General features: G+C 43.3%; 1 protein-coding gene across 1 annotated transcript in view; it reads right to left on the bottom strand.

Annotated features, from left to right (window-relative positions):
• Positions 1-21,504, bottom strand: part of LOC311240797 (far upstream element-binding protein 2-like) — a 41,978-nt gene that overhangs the window by 1,991 nt on the left and 18,483 nt on the right. Inside the window, exons 9-16 of the mRNA XM_084329382.1 lie at positions 14,649-14,747; positions 13,267-13,413; positions 11,327-11,429; positions 10,994-11,115; positions 6,150-6,443; positions 5,668-5,807; positions 3,539-3,738; positions 355-564 (exon numbers count right to left, since the gene is read on the bottom strand). Of these exons, the coding sequence (XP_084185508.1) occupies positions 355-564; positions 3,539-3,738; positions 5,668-5,807; positions 6,150-6,443; positions 10,994-11,115; positions 11,327-11,429; positions 13,267-13,413; positions 14,649-14,747 (1,315 nt within the window). The remainder of the gene's footprint in view (positions 1-354; positions 565-3,538; positions 3,739-5,667; positions 5,808-6,149; positions 6,444-10,993; positions 11,116-11,326; positions 11,430-13,266; positions 13,414-14,648; positions 14,748-21,504) is intronic.

The raw sequence follows: 21,504 nt of genomic DNA, 5'->3' as shown, positions 1-21,504 counted from the left end.
TACAACTGACCCTTATTTGAAAATTGGGGGAAGTTAATCTCATTTCATGTACTCCCGTCATACATGTAACTAGGCCACCCATATTTTTTAATCGGGCTGATACCAGCCTGCCGACATCACCATCTTTAACAGAATCTACCCGTGTGAAAATGGCAGCGTCATATGAAAAGAGATTGGAAGGAATCGAGATACCAACCATGTCATTCTAGCTTACCAGGAAAGGGGCTAAATATTGCATCATAAGTGCAGCAATTATCTCTTAATTACATTTCCTGGGGAGAAGTTTGATTAAATACCAATTTAAAAAGGCAGTAATGTATCATTTTTATGTAATGGTATTGCATATTAGCACACCCATTTTCTTGTAGTACTCCTCCCAGGCCTTGGTGTAGTCTGGCTGGCCCCCCGGGGTCTGAGCGGGCTGGGCCTGGTCTCCTGGGGCCGGCGCTCCTCCAGCCTGGTTGGCAGGGTGCTGGCCTGGCGCCCCCCCAGATGGCTGCTGGTAGTACTGAGAGTAGTACGCTGCCCAGGCCGCGTTGGGGTCGGCGGCGGCTGCTGCCTTGCCTAGAAGAGACACAGGGCGGAGGGTGAGGTCCTGCTAGTGGCCTGATATCCAGGCTCAGACAGGTGGGAAACGGAGATAGAGTTGAGCAATGGCAACGATGTTCCCTCCAATCACAAAGTGCGTAAAAAAAGCTAGCTCTCTAATGGAGTTAAGAGTGAGAGAAGGAGAAATGTCGCATGCAGTTTTATTGTTGTTGAGCCAAGACATTTGTGGTGTGGCAGAATGGAACTGTAAATTAAACAAGCGTTTGACTTTGTTCATCAACCGTGGACGTCTGTAGCGTAATGTTTAGCCCAGTGTTAGCTTGGTAACATTACTTAATGAGTGATGAAGATAACGTTACAGCCCGTGAGGACAGCTTGTGTTGGACTATTAGTCCACTATAGTCAGTTGGCTTAATCATAGAAATATTGTTATTAGGGCCTTAAGCCAAAGGAGTGTTATTGAGAGTCTCTTCTCCGCGTCTCCAGTGTTACGTTACATCTCAGCTAGACAACTAAATCAGCCGTCTCCAGTTTAATTGAGTGTAAAACAAAAAGGTACAGGTGTCAGGTGGAGTCAAAGTGGGGAGATGGATGTTGAAACACTCATATTGAATATATATGACAAAAGGGAATCTCTTGGCACTTCGGTATTCAGCTCCAGAGGACGCACTGCTCAGCTTAACTCTTTAATTGCCAGACCCGCGATATCTCGGGTTTGTAATTTCTTTTATTTCGCTATTTTCATTCATTATTCATCCATTGACCTCTGTGTTGCCATATGAAAGGATTTTGAGATCGCCAAAGTGTAATACCAGCCGCATCCTGCCAGATGGCAGTGTCGCCCACCATTTGAAACCTTATATCTAACTCAGTTAGACTCAAATGTCACCGGGCGCTATATTTAGACGGAGCCGAGTAAGTCGCTTTATCCGAACACTTGGAAACGCATCCGGCACTCTCGATCCATAAGTTGTGCCAAATTATGTCCGGGACCAGACGGACACAAATACTGGAAATCGCGATCAGACAATTGGAATATTCTTTTTGGAATACCACCGACTACAGGTAAGGACTATCTGACATCAATTTCAGCTTGATCCAACAATGCTTTGATACCGATCCACCTGATCAGTGTTTTTAGTGTTCAATACGAATGCCGTTACTGACCATCAAAGCAAGAGAAACAACCCTCCCCCCTTTCATGCATTCATGAAACATAATACCTATTATATACATTTGATTTGGAAATAGTAGCCTGTCCAGGCAAGAAACGCCAACGCTTATAATAGGATTCACGTTGCGCCCTATTACTCGCTTCCCAGGAATTATCCCAGACCACTCTGAAATTATACTTATATTCACCACGGGATAACACGTGAACGTATGCATGAAAAAATTATCTCTTTTTTGCATCTTGGACGGAAGAAAGTCAGTGTCAAATGACCATAGTATTGTCCCTATAGCTATAATATAGAATATAGGTATAGCTCTACAAACAAGGTGACGCACTCCCATCTATAGCATAGCTACAACGGGACCCGGCTAATGGCTGGCGCTGAATGAGTTAATGATATTGTAAACATTTTCGGTTTATGTCATTAAACCTGCACTATCAAAAAATACCGGAGCCTGTGTGTGTCGTGTATCGTATAATGGGGAGCTTTCATTCAGTGACTTTATTCAGCATGAGAATAAACACAACGTAGAGATCTATCCTAATGGATACAGTATGTACCATAGTAAAAGGTTGTGCGTGTGTTACTGGATCGTGGAATGCAGACCTGCCGTGAATTTACAGAAGGAAATTGCTTCGGTACGGTGAGTAACTGCTAATTAAGCTAACGTTAAAGGCTTCAACTCTTCCATTCATAAGCTCCAATGTATGCACGTCAAATAACCTTTAAATTTTTCCTTTTAAAGAGTCAGTGCACTCTTAAATTTAGCTGAACATAATTACTTGAATTGAAAACAAATTGGAACAGAACACCTTTACGGAGTGGGTACACCAACATTACATTTTGTAACATCATTATACTTGACATCTCTCAGTGAACAAAGGGCCACGCCGCCTCATACTCAGAGTTGGCTGTACTCTGAGCGGAAGCACTAAAACAGTTATGACAAATCAAATGATTACATCTGAAGCTGAAAAAAGGACAGACAAACATTCAACAATACACTTTTTCTGACTGAATTAACATCATTGTACTGGTTATTTAACCCTTTCACTACCACACTACAAAGGGTTAACGCTTTCACTACGACACTACAGAAGGTTAGCCTTTCACTACTGGTTACAGTTTATTTTTTAATGCATTTACTTTAATTATCCTCATTACCTTAAACAGTATATGGTACCTTTCACTTCTAATTATCAACTTCATCATTGTACTAAACACTTTTTTTCTGTTCCAAAAACCTTTAAATCAGCTGGTAAAAAATCTTTTATGTTTAAAGCTCCATCCGACTGGAACAATCTACCTGTCCACATCCGTTCAACATCATCTTTTAAATTGTTTAAAAATATGTTGTCCTCTCACGGTGAGACTATCTGCCTTTGCTTTGGACCTCAATAGAATAATATTAGATAGATTAAACATTGCTGGTGTTGCAGTTCATGTTCTTGTTGTTGTTGCTGACACTGTTGTATGCTTTTTATCTTTGGATTACTTAATTTTCTTGGCTGGCGTTGCTTACTCTGTTGTTTTGTTGCTTTTGTTTCTGTTTTGTTTTGTCTAGTTTTTTTGTTTGTTATATATTATTGTCAAATAACCCTGTATTGTCTTTGCGGACCCCCTTGAAAACGAGATGGTTTCATCTCAAGGGGTTATTCCCAATAAAGAAATTTCCAAAAAAAAAAGAAACGACCACACTTTTAGTGAAAGGGTTAAGAAGACTTTAGAAGGTTCCTCTTGAAGTGACCAGCAAGTCACACTACAACGCACAGTGATATCATGCCAGTAGGGTTGGTAATGTTAAGGTCACTCACTGGGGTCATGGGGTGCCTGTGGTTGCCACTGCTGCTGCTGCTGTTGCTGCTGTTGTTGTTGCTGCTGCTGGTGCTGCTGCTGTTGTTGCTGCTGCTGCTGCTGGTGCTGCTGCTGCTGTTGCTGCTGCTGCTGCTGGTGGTAGTTACCGCCCCACCCCTGAGGGGCGAACTGCTGAGGACCAGGGGGACCACCACCACCACTGGAGAAGAGAAGTAGCATTATTATCATCCCATCATTGACCCGTTGTTCTCAACTCAACAGAGCCTTTTGAATTGACCTCCAGTGTGATTGGAGGACCAAGAAAGAGTGCGGAGTGTGAGATGAATCAATTCCCTTGACCTTCCTTAACTCTTCACTGCAGCAGGGCTGTACAGTGCGACGAGCTCGTCGCAAATTGCCCCTTTAATTGGCCGTTGCGATTGGTAAATAATATTTGGGGCGGGCTTGCGAGTAGGGATTTCAAGCCTTGCAGTCGCATTTCACTCCTAAATTATCCAAGCCGTGTGATGATGCCACTCACGCGAGCTGAGCACTCAGGTATGAGAGTGGGGAAAATCGATTGAGCACTCTGATAGACTGGCTGACTGTCTGATTTAGCTATGCCTATGAAGAAAAGTAAAGTTAGTATTGCTTCATATTTTCGACGCGTTCCACCTCCTAGTGAGCCGTCGAATGAAAATGTCACCGTCGAGAACATTGAGCCAGCAGTGGCAGTAGCCACCACTGCAGACCTGCCTTTGTACTAGGGTTGGATGCAGTTCCCCGTTGGTCAGTCTGTGTCTGTTATTCCATCTTCTTCTGCTCTGTTTAACGTTATACACTTCAAATAGTGCAGCATGTTTGAGAGTGCTCCCTTGACTGAGAGGATGGCTAGAGGATGGCCGGAACCACGAGAACTTTTATTAAACATTCTATTAAACATTCTGATATTTCCGCGGGTCTCGTGCAGTGGTCTCGTGCCACTGTCAACTAAAGCGAGCACTCTGAAGACACGCACCGTTTGACAGTGATATGCGCACTGACAGTCGGCACAGTTGACATTTTCCAAGTGGGGGAAAATAAATCCTCTTCGTCCCGACTGTGTCCCGGCCCCGTGGAGGATTTTTCTTCATCCCAAATACATATTTTATTTCCCCCGGGACGACGGGACGGTGTTAGTCTCAAGCCCTGTCGTCGTATACCATTATCGATCCCCAGGTACTGGTTCAAATGTGAACGGTACCCAACCCTAACTGTTCAAAACGAAACGTCCCATTAAACTAAATAGTTCAGATAGCTCCTGATATCAATGTCTTATAACACTAAGTCGATGCGTATTCGAGCTGAGGGCACGCTGAATATAGTCAATAGGGTCCAGCTGCAGTGCCGGAGAAACCTGGCCGTAGCTGGAGGCTACAGTATAGGGTCCAGCTGCAGCTCCGGAGAATCCTGGCCGTAGCTGGAGGCTACTCGAGTACACACAGACAGTGGAGCTGGTTGCATATAGCGAGCATTTTGACTTGTTGCGTGGAGGCGATGTCTCGCAGATAATACAACTACAAGTATGATTATATAATATATATATTTTATTAAATAATTTTTTTTATTTATTTTTTTAAATCAAAAACAATCGATATAAATAATGGTAAAATTGTTATTTAAAAATGTGCCCCTAAAAAATATTTTTTGCCCCTAAATCTCATTTAGGGGCAAGTGTGCCCCTAGTGAAAAAGCTTAGCGTACAGCCCTGTGCAGGATGTCTTAGTTGTAGAGTCGAGCTTCGACTACACATCATTTGGCACATACTACACACGTTAACCCTTTCACTGCCACACTACAGAAGGTTAACCCTTTACTATCACGCTACGGCTGGATGAAAAATGAATATCGCTAATAAAAGAAATAACGATTAAATAACGAGATTTCTCATCATTGGCACTCAACGCACGGCGGCCAACAACGAGATTTCTCGTCGTTGGCACCCAATGTGTTAATATAAAAATATATATATTTGGACCAATGTGGTAGATTTCCAAAATGGACGCATGTCAACAGTACTTGTGTTGCACACATACATGTCCCTTTCCACTGCTCATCTCTAGCTCCTCCCAGGCAGTGACACACCACAAATAACATAACAAACACTCACTATGGTGGTCCAGGCGCCCCAGGGGGTCCAGGCTGGTAGGGGTTGGGGTTATAGGGGCCCATGGGCCCAGCAGGACCCGGTCCACCTGGCCCACCTGGCCCCGGTCCACCTGGCCCCGGACCCAGAGGACACAGAGGACCCTGGAACACACAAATCACCAGGATGTCAGGTGTGTGGACATACAAACAAGAGGAAATGTAATGGTCTACATGAAGCCATAGCCTGTATTCATACCAAATTGTATTGAAGAGCCCTCTGTATATTAGCATGACTAGAACCTGGAAGTGAACTGTATTTCAAGGTATACTGGTTTGGATTCACAGAAGGCACACATTCTTACACTACCGTCATCAACAATACCATTGTTTTTCTTTAAAAAGAAAAACTATAAAATAACTGCATATTGAAACGGTGTTTACGAGACTACATAATACTAGTACAACTACATATTTCCAATATCCAAACCCAGGGCAGCGCCGTACCTCGATCTTCTCCTCGATGAGCTGCTTGGCGTGGTCGATCTGCTGCGGCGAGCCCCGGATCACAAACAGCTTGTAGTTGGGGTCCCCGTTGGGGGGCGGCTGGCGGGAGATCTCCACGAAGGCCCCCGTCTGCTGGTTAATGGACTTGACGTTCTCGCCGCCTCTACCAATGACCAGGCCGCACTTGTGGGCGGGGATAGAGAAGGTCATCTCCGCGCCGGGGGGTCCCCAGTTGCCCTGGCCCCTGCCTCGGCCCCTGTTGCCTGGGGACATGCCTGGCGGACCTTGGGGGCCCTGGGGATGGAGGAGAGAGCAAGGGTTTCCAAACAGTTTTACGTAAAACAATATCCGAAAATATACACCACCCTCCCCATCAGATAAGATATTGACCCATCAAATTACATATATTATACTGCAAGTGATAACAGTGAATCCTAGGATCAGAATTTAAATGTTTAGATGTTTCCATCATGCCACTGAGCTGCAACGCAATACCTGCTCTACATCAGATGAGCGTACAGTAGGGCTGGGCGATATGGCCAAAAACGTTATCGCGATAAAATAAAATAATTTTCATATCACTCGATATCGATAATTATCGTTGATATAATTTCTGTCAAATTTAACACTTTCAGTGCCACCAGGTGGCGCCAGAGTTAGCGCTTGAATGCCACCATCCACTTTAATGTTAACGTTAATATCGCCTAATCTATGTTTTAAATTATGGCTATGTGTCTAATCTGCCCGTCGCTTATCAAAGAATCATTTTCCAGTCAGTGCTGTCAAGGCAGATTGGTTTTTTATCGCTTTATTTCCATTTGAGAGCATTTTGAAAAGCACCCGTTTTGAGGTAAAAAAGAAAACAGCCCATTCTGGGCCATTCTGTGATAATAGTCTTTTACTGGAATATTCCAGAACGTTGATATTTGTCGGCCTATTTATGAATAGTTTTCAAATAAACGCTAGATGATCAATATTATACGTACACGCACGCCCATTCGAGCCGCGCGCTGATAATAGCCATGTTCATTTCCTCATGGATTTTACAGTGAAACCGATAGAGGACATTTCACAAAACAGCTTATATCTTCATCAAAATGAGTCTGATTATCCTAACACTGATAAAGATTCCTTACCTGACATCAGATGGTATCCAACTGGTATATTCCAATTCCTGATCACCATTCGAAAAAATCGATAAGTGTATAGATCTAACGTGTATACAGTAGAATTAATGATCCGCGGCGCTCAGAGGATCCATAATGAACTGTGGTAACCCCGGCTGCATCAGTGGACTGGAAAATGTGGAGTACAGGATTTTTTTTCCCCCATCCATTTTCATTGAGTCCATTCCAAAATCCCTGATGTCATCTGGGAGAACATAGGGGGCGCTTTTTTCCACATCTAATCGCCGGCGGCTTTTGGGTAGGCTAGGGTAGGCTCGCGTGATGCAATATGATTTCAGATCGCTAAAAAAAAATCAGAGAAATCTCATGAGTGGCTTTCAACGTGACTATTATAAATCCAAGAAAACTCGTGAGTGGCAATCGAAGTGTTAATTAACTTCTTATGCCCGGCGCCGTTCTTCTACGCAGTAAACACGGCCCAGTGCATAGATTATTATATTCCACCAGGGGGCAACCTACCGCCACTGGATCATATGCATTATAAGAATGGAACTAACACAGTTAGCCAGAGCAAGCGGTGTATCCCACGACAATGTACTAACTATCACCCTAAAATACTCCGTTCCGCCCCAATACATTGCAACGACGTCCACCGCATACCCCACACTACTCTAACCGTTACCCTCAGAATTCACGCCACACAACCACTCCGCACGTAAACTATAAAATAGCAGCGTGCAAGATAATGATCCTAGCCAGCCTTGTTTCCAATGTACTATCACCCTAAAATACTCCGTTCCGCCCCAATACATTGCAACAACGTCCACCGCGGCGCAGCATACCCCACACTACTCTAACCGTTACCCTCAGAATTCACGCCACACACCCACTCCGCACGTATAGCGGCGTGAAAGCTAATTATCCTAGCCAGCCTTGTTTACTACCCAGAGGTGCACCGCTGGTCTCCTTCGCTGTCGCCATCTCCTTCACCGATTGGTTGTTAGTGCGCGTGTGCTGATATCCAAGCTTGGAAAATCGATATATCGAAACTTTGCGACCACGTTTCATGTTTATTTCGAGGAAATAATTTATCGCTATAGTTATCGTTATCGTTTTATCGCCCAGCCCTAGCGTACAGTATTCACTGCTCGCTATAGGGACATTTCCAGCTGATGCAGACAGACAGTCTGGAGATTCAAGCCGTCTGCATATTTTCTAAGTAGAGTAATGGGCCTCCAGACTACAAGGCACTCATTGTGAGCAGAGACTAATTAGGAAGGTGATAATTCAGTGTGTGTAGACGGGTGTTTGTGCCCATGTGATTATGTGTGTGTACAGAAGAATGCGTGTCCATGCGAGTGTGTGTAGAAGGGTGCGTGCCCATGTGATTATGTGCGTGTATAGAAGGGTGTGCGTGTCCATGTGATTATGTATGTGTGTAGAAGGGTGCGTGTCCATGTGATTATGTATGTGTATAGATGGGTGTGTGCCCATGTGATTATGTATGTGTGTAGAAGGGTGCGTGTCCATGTGATTATGTATGTGTGTAGAAAGGTGCGTGTCCATGTGATTATGTATGTGTATAGATGGCAGGCCTGTACGCTGCGACGAGATCGTCGCAAATTGCCCCCTAATTTGGCCGGTGCAAATGAAAAATGATATCTACTCGCAAGCTTGCGAATAGTGATTTCACCCCTTCATTCGCATTTCACTACACTAACATTAGCCTACAACCAGGGCTGTACAGGCGACATAATGTTGCGGTTGTAATTTCATTAGACAGACCAGCGCGGACATTTAATAACATGCAATTTAATTGACACGAGCAATGGGCTAACGTTAGCTGGTGGTCCCGAGTGAAGCAGGGACGGCGGAAAAGTGAGGAAAGGGGGTGGGTTATATTGACAAGTGACAACGCTTGACAACAGAAGTTTAAACATAACTTCATATTTATTAGTTATTCGTTTCTGTATATCATCCACTTTCCATCTCCGTGTTAGACTCTTCCTGTTTACATTCGAGTGTGACGTCATCACCTACGGCAGCTTAGACCAGTGGTTCCCAAAGTCGGGGTCGCGACCCAAAGGTGGGCCGCGAGCAGCCACGGGTGGGCCGCGAGATGATTAAAAAAAAAAAAAAAAAAAAATTTTTTATTTTTAATTTTAAAAAATTTTGTCAGGCCACTGAACTTAGAAGCAGGCCAGGACAGTGTTTCTAGTTGTATTCTAAAATTCTATTCTATTGTATTCTAAAATGTGACTATATGGTTTTATATTAACTTAATAAATAAACAAAAACGAAAAATCTACTTATTTCAACGAACATTTCAAACTAAATAACAGATTATGCACATAAAACGCTGAAAACAACCGAAGCAACAATAGTATTTTAATGAGGCTATTATTATTATCATTATTATTTTGCAACAAGTTAGCCCTCTCATAAATAGCACATATAAATGAATAACTAACTTGAACTAACTTAATAGGATTGAAGTGATATTTGGCTTAAAAAATCAGCCGCCTGGCAAAAAAAAAAAAAAAAAAAAACCAGACGATGTGCATTGGGCCGCGGCTCTCTGACGCCTTATTTTCTGGGCCCCGGCCTGAAAAGTTTGGGAACCCCTGGCTTAGACGATCAAAACGCGAACCTAGAACAAAACCCGGGGGGGGGGGGGCTGGCTCTCTTGTGCGTTCTCGCCCCCTCTCTCTCTCTCGCTCTCTCTACATTCAATGATTTAAAGTAGCCAAACGTTACAGACAGTATAAATACTAACTGGATAGTTGATGATAAACATTTAATTTCATTATCTGAAATATTCTAAAATCATTAAGTCTGCTATAAGCCATTATCCCTTTGTGTGTGATTATTATTTTCTCACAGTAGTATATATATATATATATATATATGTGTGTGTGTGTGTGTTTGGCTAAAGTGGATAGAAAACACAGTACTGTGTAAAAAAAGGGCACCCAAGAGTTTTTATATAAATAGTCTTAGATGTAAATACATTTTTTTATTAGTGTGTCAGTAGACTACTCTTAGTACATTTTCATTAAATTATTTTTTAAAGCATCTTCATGGTTTAATAATGCAAACATATGTTGCAGGGACTTATTATAATCATCATATTGGCGTGACTGTATGCATCAAAGGGTTAAATCAAGCATTTTAAGTGCTTTAGGAAATGTCAAAATATTGCGATATATATTGTGTATCGTGATATGGCCAAAAAATATCGCAATATCATTTAGAGGCCATATCGCCCAGCCCTACTATAATGGTAAAATAGTTATTTAAAAATTTGCCCCTAAAAAATATTCTTTGCCCCTAAATTTCTCATTTAGGGGCAAGTGTGCCCCTAGTGAAAAAGCTTAGCGTACAGCCCTGGATGGGTGTGTGCCCATGTGATTATGTGTAGAAGGGGTGCATGTCCATGTGATTATGTGTGTGTGTAGAAGAGTGCATGTCCATGTGATTATGTGTGTGTATAGATGGGTGTGTGCCCATGTGATTATGTGTAGAAGGGGTGCATGTCCATGTGATTATGTGTGTGTATAGATGGGTGTGTGCCCATGTGATTATGTGTAGAAGGGGTGCATCTCCATGTGATTATGTGTGTGTGTGTGTAGAAGAGTGCATCTCCATGTGATTATGTGTGTGTAGAAGAGTGCGTGTCCATGCGATTATGTGTATTGTGTTGTGGGTATTACGTACCCCTTGTCCCTCCTCCCTGACTCGAATGCTCTGCAACAGCTCGTTGATGATCTGGGCGGCCTGCTCGCAGCGGTCAGGGGGCCCGGTGATGTGAGCCATCTTCTCCGGACCGGTCCCGTCATCTTAACAGCATAGACGAATAAGAACAATGCAACTAAACCCGTATGGAAAACTCCACGTCACAAAGATAACATCAAAGCCATGATACAAGAACATGCCGATATCATGTTGTCCAATTGGACATAATGGGTCAGTTAAAAAAAAAAAAAAAATTATTGGAGAACCAATCATATTTAGGTTCACAGAACCACAGGACCAATGAGAGGCTCCTACCTTGTTTGAACTGTATCTTAACCCCAGTGTCGCTCTGGATCTTCTTGATCATCTCCCCACTGCGGCCGATCACCACGCCCACAGAATGTCGAGGCACTGGGACCTGACCAATCACACAAGGGACATAAGAAGTAGTAGTTTCAGATTTGGTTCGTATACGTGGTGACATGCACCGTGGAGCATGTATGGCAACAATCAGGCACCAAAAAAAAAAAAGCATACACCAGCGGTGGAAGAGGGCAAGTAATGTACTCTGGTCTCTGGATGGCTGAACACTGTAAGACTGGTATCACAGACTATTGCAGCAGGCCTAATATACATACATCTATAATGCACATATATAACATGCATCTATAACTAGAGCTGCCGCGGTTACTGCATTACCGCGGTATCGCTGTTACATCACGCCCACCGCAGAGTTTAGCTGAATACCAAATCACAGCTGTTTTTTATAATACTCTCAACCAAAGCAATGCAACGGAACAATTTTGATTGACAAGTCGATTCTGCCAATTACGTCACACCGCTTGCACCCGCCTCTGCTGTTACCACCAATCGGCAAGCACATATTCGTTTTTTACTTCCTGAATGTCAGCAATTGATCAGAGCTCACAACAAGGCTAATAACGAGAGTGGACTACCATCGCTCCTCAGGAGTACTAAACGAGGCATAATGATTTTACTGCAACGAATGTTATAATAAAAGCCCTTCGTTCTATACACTTGTCTGATTGAAAACTTTTATTAACAGACCGCAGAATGGGCACAACTCAGCACGCTCATGCTTGCCTTGCTATGGTCCGGTAAATACGCTGATGTTATTGAACGTGCAACTATATAATGTTAATGCCACAAAACGAATGCCTTTGTTAATCATAAGTAGTAACTTTATAATAATAAGAAGAAGAAAGGGTCGGGGGGATAACCGCCGGGCGCTACCACCCCTGCCCTCGACACAGAGTGAACGGCGCACCACCAGAGGGGAGACTTCGAATCCGTGTTTCACTATCAATAACGAATGCGTGCTTGCCGAATCCCAAACAATATTCATGCTGCAAAGTCATCCTCTAAAGATATACATTTAGACTAGAGGCAGGCTATATGCTATAGACTAGAGGCAGGCTATATGCTATAAAGAGTAGACTACTAAAAAAAGAAAATAAAAAAAAAAGCATTCAAACTTAATTATTTTTTTGTGGTAACCGCGGCGGTAGGAAATATTTTGCAAATTTGTGCGGTAAGGAAAACATCAATACCGCGGTAGCCCTATCTATAACATACATACACAAGCCTCCCGCAACCCTAATCACCAACAAATTCATTTGAATTATATTCATAGGACGCATCTCACACCTAGGAAACTGTTTTCTATGGGACTGGTGGCCGGCTCCCGGTGCACTCTATGCTCTCCAAGAGCCACGTATATGCATATGGTCTGGGAGTGCCCACCAGTGGCCCCTTTTTGGAAATCTATAACAGCTAAACGCTCAGGCATCTGTAACATATCGATTCCACTCACGGCAACAATACTGCTAAACGATATTGCTGAGATGAAAAGAGCCTGAGAATCTCACGGTAATCAATTGGTCCCCGACATTGCTGGACGTTATATATTTGGAGATATCTTACTGCTCGGGTGGGTTGGGGTGGGACAAGCAGGTATAGAATTGTGGCCACTGTGGCCGAGTTAGTCAAGAGCTCCATCTAGTGGCGGGTGGGGTGTTGGTCCTGGGGGATCCGGCGGTCCCAAATGTGTTTTGTGTCGTTTGTGATATCTTTATTATTTTTACTTGGCATTTTTATTTTGTATTTGGCATTATTAGTCTTGATTTATAAATAACACATTTATTATCTATTATCGTTTTATAATTATTATTATTGTTGTTGTGTTATATTGATGTTGTGTTGAAGTTGAAAATAAAACGTATACATACACATACCTCTATGCCGCCTCCTCCTCCTCCGCCGCCTCCTCCTCCTCCGCCGCCTCCTCCTCCTCCTCCTCCACGAGAGCCATATTCGTTCCTGTCTCCATAGCCGCCGTGGTCCCTCTCCCTCAGGATCTCCTCCACCATCTCCTGGGCTTGCTGGAAAGACAGGACAGGGTCACACACACACACACTGAGGCTAAAGGCCGTCTTAGACTCCTCTCTGCGTTCTTTTTTTTCGTAGCCGCATTTTGCGGAGACGCTCTCTGATTGGCCACTTTATGTGACATGTGCGCCCAATCGTGTGACGCCTGTTTTCTATCACTGGTTAAGCGTAGGCACTCTTTCGAAGTTGGTTAAGGAACACCAGCCCTGATTCCAAACTCTAACCTTAACCAACTTCGAAAGAGTCGCCTAAGCTTAACTAGTGATAAAACTAGGCGTTAGGTAGTTTGCAGGCTGTTAGACCCGGAAATGGGCAAAGACACAGCTCGTCACGCGATTGGGCGCACATGTCAGTGGCCAATCAGAGAGCGTCAGTCAGTGGCCAATCAGAGAGCGTCTCCGCAAAATGCGGCTACCAAAAAAAATAACGCCTCCTCTCTCTACCATCATACCAACACGTTGTCCGCGTCACCAGACGTGCAGGTAACATCTTTGGCCAGCTGCACGTAGGTCTTGCCAGAAGGTTCCTCGGCTTTGGGAGCTAGCGGCGCTACCCTCGGCCAACCATTGCCGTCGCTTAAAGGATAACTCCACTATTTTGGGAAATTAGCTTATTTAACATCTTCCCTGGAGTTAGACAAGAAGATGCATACCTTTTTTGTCTCTGTGCGTGCATTTTAGCTTTGGGAATAGATGCTCCGTTAGCATAGCTTAGCTTCATCACTGGAAGTGAGGCAGGACAGTAGCCTTACAGTGCCTTACAGTGTATTGCAAGGTCTGACATTGACCAAACTTGATATGCATGACCTTGGTGGGCTCTAGGTCAACTCCTGAAAAGGGGGTCAATGTCAGACCTTGCAATCAAAAGTTAGGGGCGCACTGAAATTATGGCAAGGGTTATTAGCCCCCTAACTTTTGATTGCAAAGTCTGACATTGACCCCCTTTTCAGGAGTTGACCTAGAGCCCACCAAGGTCATGCATATCAAGTTTGGTCAATGTCAGACCTTGCAATACACTGTAAGGCACTGTAAGGCTACTGTCCTGCCTCACTTCCAGTGATGAAGCTAAGCTATGCTAACGGAGCATCTATTCCCAAAGCTAAAATGCACGCACAGAGACAAAAAAGGTATGCATCTTCTTGTCTAACTCCAGGGAAGATGTTAAATAAGCTAATTTCCCAAAATAGTGGAGTTATCCTTTAAACAATGAGATGATTTCATGGTCCTACCTGAACTTTGTAGGGGTCTCCGATGATGCGCAGAGGCTTGTCCATGTCTGGTCCCTGAGAGGCGTCCTGGATCAAGATCATCTTCACACCAGCACGCTCCTGGAGCACGAGACAACCAAGCACCATGTTTACATCTGATCACTGAAGAGCCACCCATAGGGGTCCTCTAGAGTCTAGCAAGTCCATAACCCATAATGTCCACAGTGTTGGTACCATGTCAATAACCCTACCGGCCCACTGAAGAACCACCCATAGGGGTCCTCTAGGACTCGTTAGCAAGTCCATAACCCATTAATGTCCACAGTGTAGGTACCAAGTCAATAACCCCACTTCATTATTGCATTACCAGGAGAAGGGGTGATCCCAAGTCAAAATTAACAGGGATTTTGACAGTTTTACAAAAGATGTGGTAAATAAAAATAAAAGGATGCAGATGTTTTGCTCACCAACCAGTACAATTGAAAGGGAAGAAACATTGTTAGAATTTACAAAGGCAACGTCTACAGTTCTACTTGTCGTGACTGACAGCAAGTGACATTTGTCGCTCTTCCACGCCACAGCAATATGCATTCTGAAATAGTTAACGCGGTAGTGAAATAGGACACTAGTCCCCAAGAAACAGCTAGCAGAATATATATATAGTGATGCACGATATATCAGCCGCCGATATAATATCGGCCGATATGGCAGTTTTCTTTTTTTACACATCGGTATCGGTCCGATGTCAAGATAGGGCCGATATATTAAAAAAGAATTTACCATGTTTTGGCCTTAAATAGTTTCAAAATATCAGTAATTTCTGAAAATTACAAAATAAAAAGTTTTGGAAAATAGTATAGAAAAGGTGTTTTCTATACAGATATATCGACATCGGTAAATATCGGTATCGGCCAGAACAGCAATATTAACACTTTCAGAGCCGGCAGGGGATGTCGTCCTTTACGTGGTGGATGCCAGCATCCACTTCAATGATAGCGTTAAAAACGCATAATCTATGTCTTAAATTATGGCTATGTGTCTAATCTGCCCGTCGCTTATCAATGACTTGTTTGCAGTCAACATTGCCAAAACGGATTTATTTATTTATTTTTATATATATTTTTTTAATCGGTTCATTTCCGTTTTATAGCATTTCGAAAAGCCCTTATTTTCTTGAAATTCTCAGGAAAATAGAAAGATTCAGTCAAAAAATGACATTTACTGGAATATTCTCGAACACACTAGAAACGTAATTTTTTGGCCTATTTATGAACGTTTTCAAATACATACTAGATTATCGATAGTATATGTGTACTTATGCACGCTATAGAAGCGATCTGAAAATCCTATTATCTAATTTCCTGATCAGTGCACACACACATGGCACACGCCGATATCTTTGTGAAAACAGATCCGATTATCCTAAAACTGGCAACATAGATTCCTTACCTTAGATCAGATGTTCTCCAAAAAGATTATTCCAATTCCTGATCGCCATTCCAAATATCAATCGCGTTTATTGATTGATTATTGGCTACTGTAAATATATATTCCAGGTTGTTTTCCATCTCGCGATCACTTCCCTGTTCATCAGATCCCTAGCCAGCATAGTGGAGCGAGGAGGCTCCCCCCCCCACACATCCACCAGTGTAATCGAATGGGGTGCAGTTACACAGGGATAGACGATAGGGGCGGTATTTTCCCATTGGAGCTCAGAGAGAGGCTGCTGTGGCTCGGTTGATGAAATATGAAAACAGATTGCCAATAAAAAATAAAAGCGACATTTAGCATTGTCGGCTCTCAACGGGGGGCATGAAATAACGATATATAGCGTCGTCGGCATTGAAAGTGTTAATATCGGTTATCGTATCGGCCACAATTTTCACATCGGTGAATCACTATATATATATATCTTTTTTTTTTATACTTTATGGTGTCAAAGAAGGTCACTTTACATTTAGGTATAGTATGTGTACACATACATAACTGCACATATCCATACTTGCATACGTACACACAAATGTACATACGCATATTTTAAATCGGCTAGCAGAATATAAATCCACATATGAGTTTCCTGTAAAAACAGGAAGCTAGGAAGTCGTAGATATTGATGTTTACAGTAGCAGTACCAATAGCACTGAATGTGCATTGCGGTCGACCGATTAGCTAGCAAGTTAAAATGTTAGCAACATCACACAACATTAGTAATGTTAGCTAGCAGGCTAACATTGCATTGGCAGAGTGCTGCTTAGTTACAATGTGCTGTAAATGTCATTCGAGAAAGCATTTCATTGGATGCTAAATTAGTATACCCGCATGTGCAGAAATAAACTCTAAAATACCATTAGTAATACCTACAAAACAACTTTGTCATTGTTGGAACAGATACAGGTGTTTAAGAGACAACCTTTAAGACACCAAATAACCAATGTGTTATAAGTGCGACAAGCTGACAAATGTCAAACAGTTTGCCTAGCCTTCTTTAAAAGTGTCAGTTCATCCAAAAATAATAATAAAAGCATTTTCCCTTTTGCCTGCCATAGAGATGTCTACCTTCACTCCAATACAATGGGGGTAAATGGTACTCAAAGCTAAATACATTTGCTAAATACATTTGCAAGATTCAAAAGCAATGACACATGACACAGGGGTTTAAGATAATCCACAGACGTTATGAACAGATTTTGTGGATTATATTGCGTAACAGTCATGTTTACTGGAGATGTTGCTTTTGAGTTTTTCATATCAGAAACCTCTATGGCAGATATCTCCAAAACTAGGTGAATCACACCTAAACTATCTGGATGGATAGATGGCACTCCAGGTAAGAGGGGAAATGTTTTTTTGGGTAAACTGCCCCTTTAAAAAAATAGTTAAAATTCTAGTTAAAGGGTTGATGATGTGTGCGTGCAGTGTACATGTAGATCAGTGGTGCCCAACCAGTTGACCTCGATCGACCGGTAGATTCGATTTAATTTGATTTGGAGGAGGACAAAAAACGTTCGAGCAGTCCTGTGGATGGGCAGGCAGTCAGGTAGCCTGAGGCAGAGGTTACACCTTTCGTATCATCTTCGTATTGTTTTCTTATGCGTATCGCCGCGACGTCGTGCGCCTGAGTCACACTTTCGTTTTTTTTTCGTTTTTGTCAGCCAAGCACACTGATGTAGTACACTGCCAAAGCAGTAGGTGGCAGTAGGTGGCAAACATGAAGGCAATTTCAACCAATCAGAACGAATGTGCCAATACACTTCCTGGTGGAAGCTCCAGCAAAGAAATGTCAATAAGGCAGGCGCCTATGCCGCGCCACCATCTTGCTTGCTCACTCAATGCAGCAATTCTTTTTTCAGCAAAGCCTAATAAAAGTGCAATAAACAAAACGGATACATTCACTGTGTGTTCTGCCTGTCATTTGTTGATGAAACAAAACTAACATCAACACAAGTGACCACCAAGAGCAGATAGTTTAGTCTAAAAACGATCGGTAGCATTGTTAGCTGCATGCTAACGTCAATGGAGTATGCCATTATAATAATATAGCATTGTGGCTAGAAGCTAACGTTAGCTCACGCTACTTAGCCAGCACGAAACTGATGATATCGCGAGCTATCAGTAGTTAGATAACATTAGAGACAACGCTGTGTGTATTAAACAAAGGTGAATAGATGACTGGGCCATTTTGTTTAATGCTTGTTAAGTTGAAAGAAGTAGAACTCTGAGCTAACAGGGTCTGAATCCTGATAGCTCACGTTAGCCAGCTCATGCAATCGGTAATGCTAGCAGAATGAATGGATGTAAACTTTATTTAACATATTGCATATGGGTACAATACAATACGGCTCAATACAAACAATTGTTAAGGGAATGCAGACTGTTGTAGCTTGGACTGGGGTCCTTATAACAATAACTTGACAACACATGGTAGCTGAAGCTATTTGGGACACGGAGCTCTGTCCCAAACACACACACTGTTGTCACCGGAAGGGCACGCAGATGGTATCTACTGCGCATGGGCGTTTTCGCAACAACTGCTCCGTGCTGACTACACGCTGTATTCCTGGCGTTTTTTTTGCGTATCTCCAAACGCAAACACAATTTTGCGTTTCAGCCGTATCCACAAAAAAACGCCAAAAAACGCGTTTCTGTGTAGATAGGACATGATACGTCGTCAAAAACGTATAAAAAAACGCCAGGAATACACTAGTCTAACCTCAGCCTGAGCCAATCGATACCGTCTACATGCCGTACAGCGAGCCTCACCCATAGGGATGCAAATTGATGCCTTTGTCTTCATGGAGTGGCAGGAGTGGGGGTCAGGGCCCATCACCTGGCAAGTACAGTATAAAAGTGGCTCCGAGGCCCAGTCCACACGAGCGCTGGATTTAATATAACCATGATTGTATGTGCGCAGTTGCACTGTTCGGCCACACACAACCGGGGGTTTGCTACACTGCAACCCCGGTCTTTGAAAACCGGAGTCCAGGGTGAAGTTGTGCGGTTTTGCGGGTGCGTGTGGACATAGCAACCGAGGTTATTCCCAGTGTTTACAGCAGAGCTGTCGCAATTATTTCCCATGTTCACGGCAGACTGTCAAACAATAGCAAGTTAGCAACAGAGCGCGGGGTAGAGATTAGAGCAGAGCCAGCTACACCAGTGTTTACAGCAGAGCTGTCCCAAGTAGCGTTATATGAAAATGATTGTAACAAACTTTTGTTCGAAACGTATTGTTGAAGAGTGTGATCGACTGATGTCTGTTGTCTCATTCCTGACCCGACCAGAGTAGCTGTAGCTGCGGCTAAACTAAACTCATGTGTTGTCAAGTTATTGTTATAGGGAACCCAGTCCAGACTGCATCCCCTTAACAATTGTTTGTATTGAGCCGTATTGTATTGTAACCATGCTGCAATGTGTTAAATAACGTTTGCATCCATTCATAGTGTTAACGTTACCACATTACGTTAGCATTTAAGCTATATAGTATACATAGATAATTCCATTTACATTAGCATGTAGCTAACACCGGCAGTCTTTTGAGAGACTAAACTATCCGCTCTTGGTGGTAAATTGTGTTGCTGTTGGTTTTGTTTCATCAACAAATGAAAGGCAGAACACAGTGAATGTATCCGTTTGTTTATTGCACTTTTATTGCAGTTTCTTTCTTTGCTGAAAAATAGCCTCCGTTGGCAAAATGACATTTAAAGATGGCGGCTATGGTGTTTCTAAGCAGGAAGTGTAGTGAGCGTTCAACCTTTTCTGATTGGTTGAAATGGCCTTCATGTCTGAACAACATCGCCGCCTACTGCTTTGACATTGTACTACATGTATCTGTTTGCTGGTTTTCCAGCCGCCGTGAGTACGCAATTATATGCGGTTGTTCACCTGTGTGGACAGAGGTTTATTTTTTTCAAACTTTGGTTACATTAAATCCAGCGCTCGTGTGGACAGGGCCTGAGACCAACCTAGAGTCACTCAAAAAACTGCAAGACGAATGGAGCACCAGCAAAGAAGAGGTTCATTCAGAGGACGCTACTTTTCAACAACGCCAGCAAGACCTTGCTGCCGCCAGCGCCAGAAGCCTCCGACGAGCTGGCGCCGCCAGGCAGCAGCGCCAACGCCGCCTCCGACGAGCTGCCGCCGCCAGACAGCAGCACCAACGCCATCAGCTTGGTGCCGACAGCACAGTCGTGTGCTTGGCAGGACTCGGCACTGAGCTACCGGATAGCACCAGCGTCAGCACCGCAAGCAAGCAAGACCACCACCAGCAGAACCGGAGCAGCCAAAAGACCAAAACATATAATTTCCATGAAGAGTGGGAGGAGGCTTACAAGTATCACAAAGAGATTATGGATGCTGTCAAAGACCTTCAGCTGTCACGTAATACTGTGACCCGGCGCTGTGAGGAAATGTCCGAAGATGTTCACGAGCAACTCATGAGGGACATTAATACATGAGTGTTATTCCCTGCAGTTTGATGAATCGACTGATATGGTAGATGTGGCACAGCTCTGCATTTACATTAGAATGGCCTTTGACGACATGAGCGCAAAAGAAGAGCTGCTCACCATATTGCCTCTTAACACATCCACCGCCATAAACGGCTTACGACGGGTTTGCTGATCATGCGAATTCCGCCAATCCACGGCGTACGACGTTAGAGATCATATTTAATTTTCCCGCCATGGTATTCATAATTCCGCCACCCAGCCTCGGCTGAGACAGTGGGACTCGGCACAACCGTGCAACGCTTCAATACCGCCGCCTGGTGGATGATCGGGCGAGTCACAACCGGAAATAGATCTCTGGTGATCTCGGTGCATCACAGAAATCCGTCCGGCAGTCACATATTGTTGCGGGACTCTAGACACATCCGTGTATATGGATCGCTGCCATAACTCAATAATCGATATGATTTGGGGGCGTTTATTGCACCATACAAACCGGAAATGGATCTAGTCGATCAACGTCAAATAAGTGGGATCCTTTTCCTCCAGTCTCATCGGCAAACGGTAAGAGGACAGTAACGTTACTTTCAGCTTGATTGTTTATTCTTTTCAATGCAAACAGCTCTGATCAATATATCACCCATACTACATAAAGCATTTACTGACGATCACGGAATTATAAACGACCCCCCCCCCCCTTTCATCCGCGCATGATGAGTCATAACGTTTAGGATCGTATTCAGTTGGATTTTTTTAATATAGCGTGTATCGTGAATAAACTGCAATCGATAATCTATATTATGCATTTAGGCCTATAACTTGCGTTCTAGGAATTACTGCAGAAAACGATAAAAACACTTATATTCTAGATGGTATTTTCGTATGAATATATGTAGGCCTGCCGCGATAAGCAATAAATCGATTAATTGCCGCGA

The sequence above is a fragment of the Notolepis coatsorum genome (assembly GCF_963971535.1).
Source record: "Notolepis coatsorum genome assembly, chromosome: 14".
NCBI classification, from domain to species: Eukaryota; Metazoa; Chordata; class Actinopteri; order Aulopiformes; family Paralepididae; genus Notolepis; species Notolepis coatsorum.
Note: the sequence above shows the minus strand (reverse complement) of the source record. Positions and strands in the feature narration are given on the sequence as shown.